The sequence below is a fragment of the Galeopterus variegatus genome, unplaced genomic scaffold (genome assembly GCF_000696425.1).
Source record: "Galeopterus variegatus unplaced genomic scaffold, G_variegatus-3.0.2 Scaffold619, whole genome shotgun sequence".
NCBI classification, from domain to species: Eukaryota; Metazoa; Chordata; class Mammalia; order Dermoptera; family Cynocephalidae; genus Galeopterus; species Galeopterus variegatus.
Genome location: NW_007726730.1, coordinates 16,410 through 18,952, shown reverse-complemented (window position 1 = coordinate 18,952; position 2,543 = coordinate 16,410). Strand labels below are relative to the sequence as shown.

Here is a 2,543-nt window from a genome sequence, read left to right as displayed (position 1 = left end):
CTATGTTTTTTATTAGAATTAGCTCCAATTATTCTGTGATCTAAGAAAAACAAACACAGGAGGAGTTATTTCTTCAAAAGACTTTCTATTTGCTATATTCTGGGGAAGAAACTTATTTATTCTGTCTTTGGTCTAAAGACAAACAAAGAGGCAAAGAGACAGGGAATCATTAGATTGAAACATATGAAATTCCCTTCTTGAGCCCTAAGGGCAACTACATGNACTTAGCCAAACTCCCAACCTTCAGACTCACATTGAGTGCATTGGACAGAACAAAGCCCACAGTGTCCCCACTTAGGGTATCTCTGTAAATAACCATCATCAAGGATGAAAGGAAGATGACCAGGTTCCCAATAAACTCCAGACGAACTGCAAGCCACCTGTGGGGCAACAGAACCAGAGAGAGAGAGGCGTCATTGATCACTTCCTCACCTTTACCAGCAACCCTCGTGTTCACAGAATATTCTCAGAGGGTTTGAGTTGGTAGGGATTCACTCTTAGGATGTGACACAATTTGAACTCAGGAATACCAATTATTTCTAAAAGTTTATTAAATTGTTTTGTTTTGTTTTTAATGAAATAAATTCCATTTTAAAGATCTTACAGGAGTTTGCCAAACTAAGGGAATCCTATAGTGCATGTCTCAAACTTGCCAAATCATAAAGATCACCCAGGGCCATTGTTAAAAATACAATGTTACACATTCATGTGAAGATTTAATGGACCCATCCCCAAGGAAATTCTGATTCAGGGCGCCTAAGATAGGCTTCAAGAATCTGCATTTTTAATGAATGCTCCCAGTGATTTCTCTGGATCAGGTCAGAGAAGCAATGCCATTGTGAATGCATATGTAAGGTTAAAAAGTAAGTACCACAGGGAGGTTCAATGTACCCTGTTAGATTTCACTGTTTTCAAAATGTGAAGAAGCTGAGGGTGCAGGGAATTTAGGTGTGAGGTGATCACAAGGAGATACATTGGGCTTTGTAGAGAACTGAATAGTACTCATTCACAGATAGTTTATAAACTTTGGCTTTCCCAAATAATGTGTTTAAGTAAGTTTGCACCAATAATTCTAGCATGTGTACAAATAAATTCGATACATATTTTACAACAGGGTTTTTTTTAATGATTTACTTTAATGCCTTTTCCTTCTTGTAAAGTCTCTAAGAAATAAAATATCTTTAAAATCAAATTCCTAACATCTCCACATTCCAAATAATATTGAGCATCACATAGCTTGTCCTTAACATCTCAAGACACTTTGAAAGCCACTCAAAAATTTTCCTTTCCTGGGAAAAAACCTTCCTCCTTTAAGGACATGCCACTACCTGCCAGGGTTTAATGATGCTGGAAAATAATGCTTACCCTTTTCAGGAATTCATCTCACATGATGTGAGCTTCCACTTCTCTCATCAATGGTTTTACCTAAAAATTCCCAACTGTCTCTCTCCAACCTCCGCTTCTTTCTCCCCCTAAAGAGAGATCATGCCTATGGAGAATCTCACGTCCATTCTCAAGGAGGCAAACACAGAATGTCCAGTTCACCTAGCATGTGTAGGGTGGGCTACAAAATGCTCACAATTGTCACCTGACTTCCACTGAACCCTATGAGGTAGATTGTGTTCTAACCATTGTAAAAACAAAGAAACTGATGGGCCGGCCCGGTGGCGCACTGGATAGTGCGCCGCTTGGGAAGCACGGCGGCGCTCCCGTCCGAGGGTTCGGATCCCACATATAGAACGGTTCCCGCTCACTGGTTGAGCGAGGCGCGGGAGCAACACCGAGGCTTGCGATCCCGTTGCCGGTCCCCGGTCCGGTATGGGGGCAACACTGAGGGTTGCGATCCGTTGCCGGACACGACAAAAAGACAAAAACAAAAAAAAAAAAACAAAGAAACTGAGATTTTCCTTAGAGAAGTCAAAGCAATTCACCCGGTTGAGTAACNCTGTTTAATTTCCATGTGTTTGTATAGTTTCCAGAATTTCATTTGTTATTGATTTCTAATTATAATCCATTGGGGTCTGAAAAAATACATGGGATAATTCCAATTTTTTTGAATTTGTTGAGACTTGATTTGTGACCTAAATGTGATCTACCCTGGGGAATGATCCATGTGCTGATGAGAAGAATGAATATTCTGAGGCTGTTGGATGGAATATTATGTAGATATCTGCCAAGTCCAATTGGTCTAGTATGTTGTTTATATCTTGTGTTTCTCTGCAGATTCTTTGCCTAGATGATCTGTCCAATATTGACAGTGGGGTGTTCAGGTTCCCTGCTATTATGGCATTAGTGTCTATTTCCTTCTTTAGGTCTAATAGAGTTTGTTTTATAAATCTGGCTGCTCCAACATTGGGTGCATATATATTTATGATTGTTATGTCTTCTTGATGGATCAATCCTTTTATCATTATGTATTGGCCCTCATTATCTCTTTTTATGGTTTTTAGTTTAAAGTCTATTTTATCAGATCTAAGAATAACTACTCCAGCTCATTTTTCATTTCTGTTTGCATAGTAAATCTTTTTCCATCCTTTCACTCT

The 2,543-nt window shown here is 39.2% G+C and overlaps 1 protein-coding gene across 1 annotated transcript in view; it reads right to left on the bottom strand.

Annotated features, from left to right (window-relative positions):
• ABCC2 (ATP-binding cassette, sub-family C (CFTR/MRP), member 2) overlaps positions 1 to 2,543 on the bottom strand; it is a gene marked incomplete at its 5' end in the record, with an annotated part of 22,219 nt that overhangs the window by 10,066 nt on the left and 9,610 nt on the right. Inside the window, one exon of the mRNA XM_008570607.1 lies at positions 254 to 432. Coding sequence (XP_008568829.1) covers positions 254 to 432 — 179 coding nt within the window. The remainder of the gene's footprint in view (positions 1 to 253; positions 433 to 2,543) is intronic.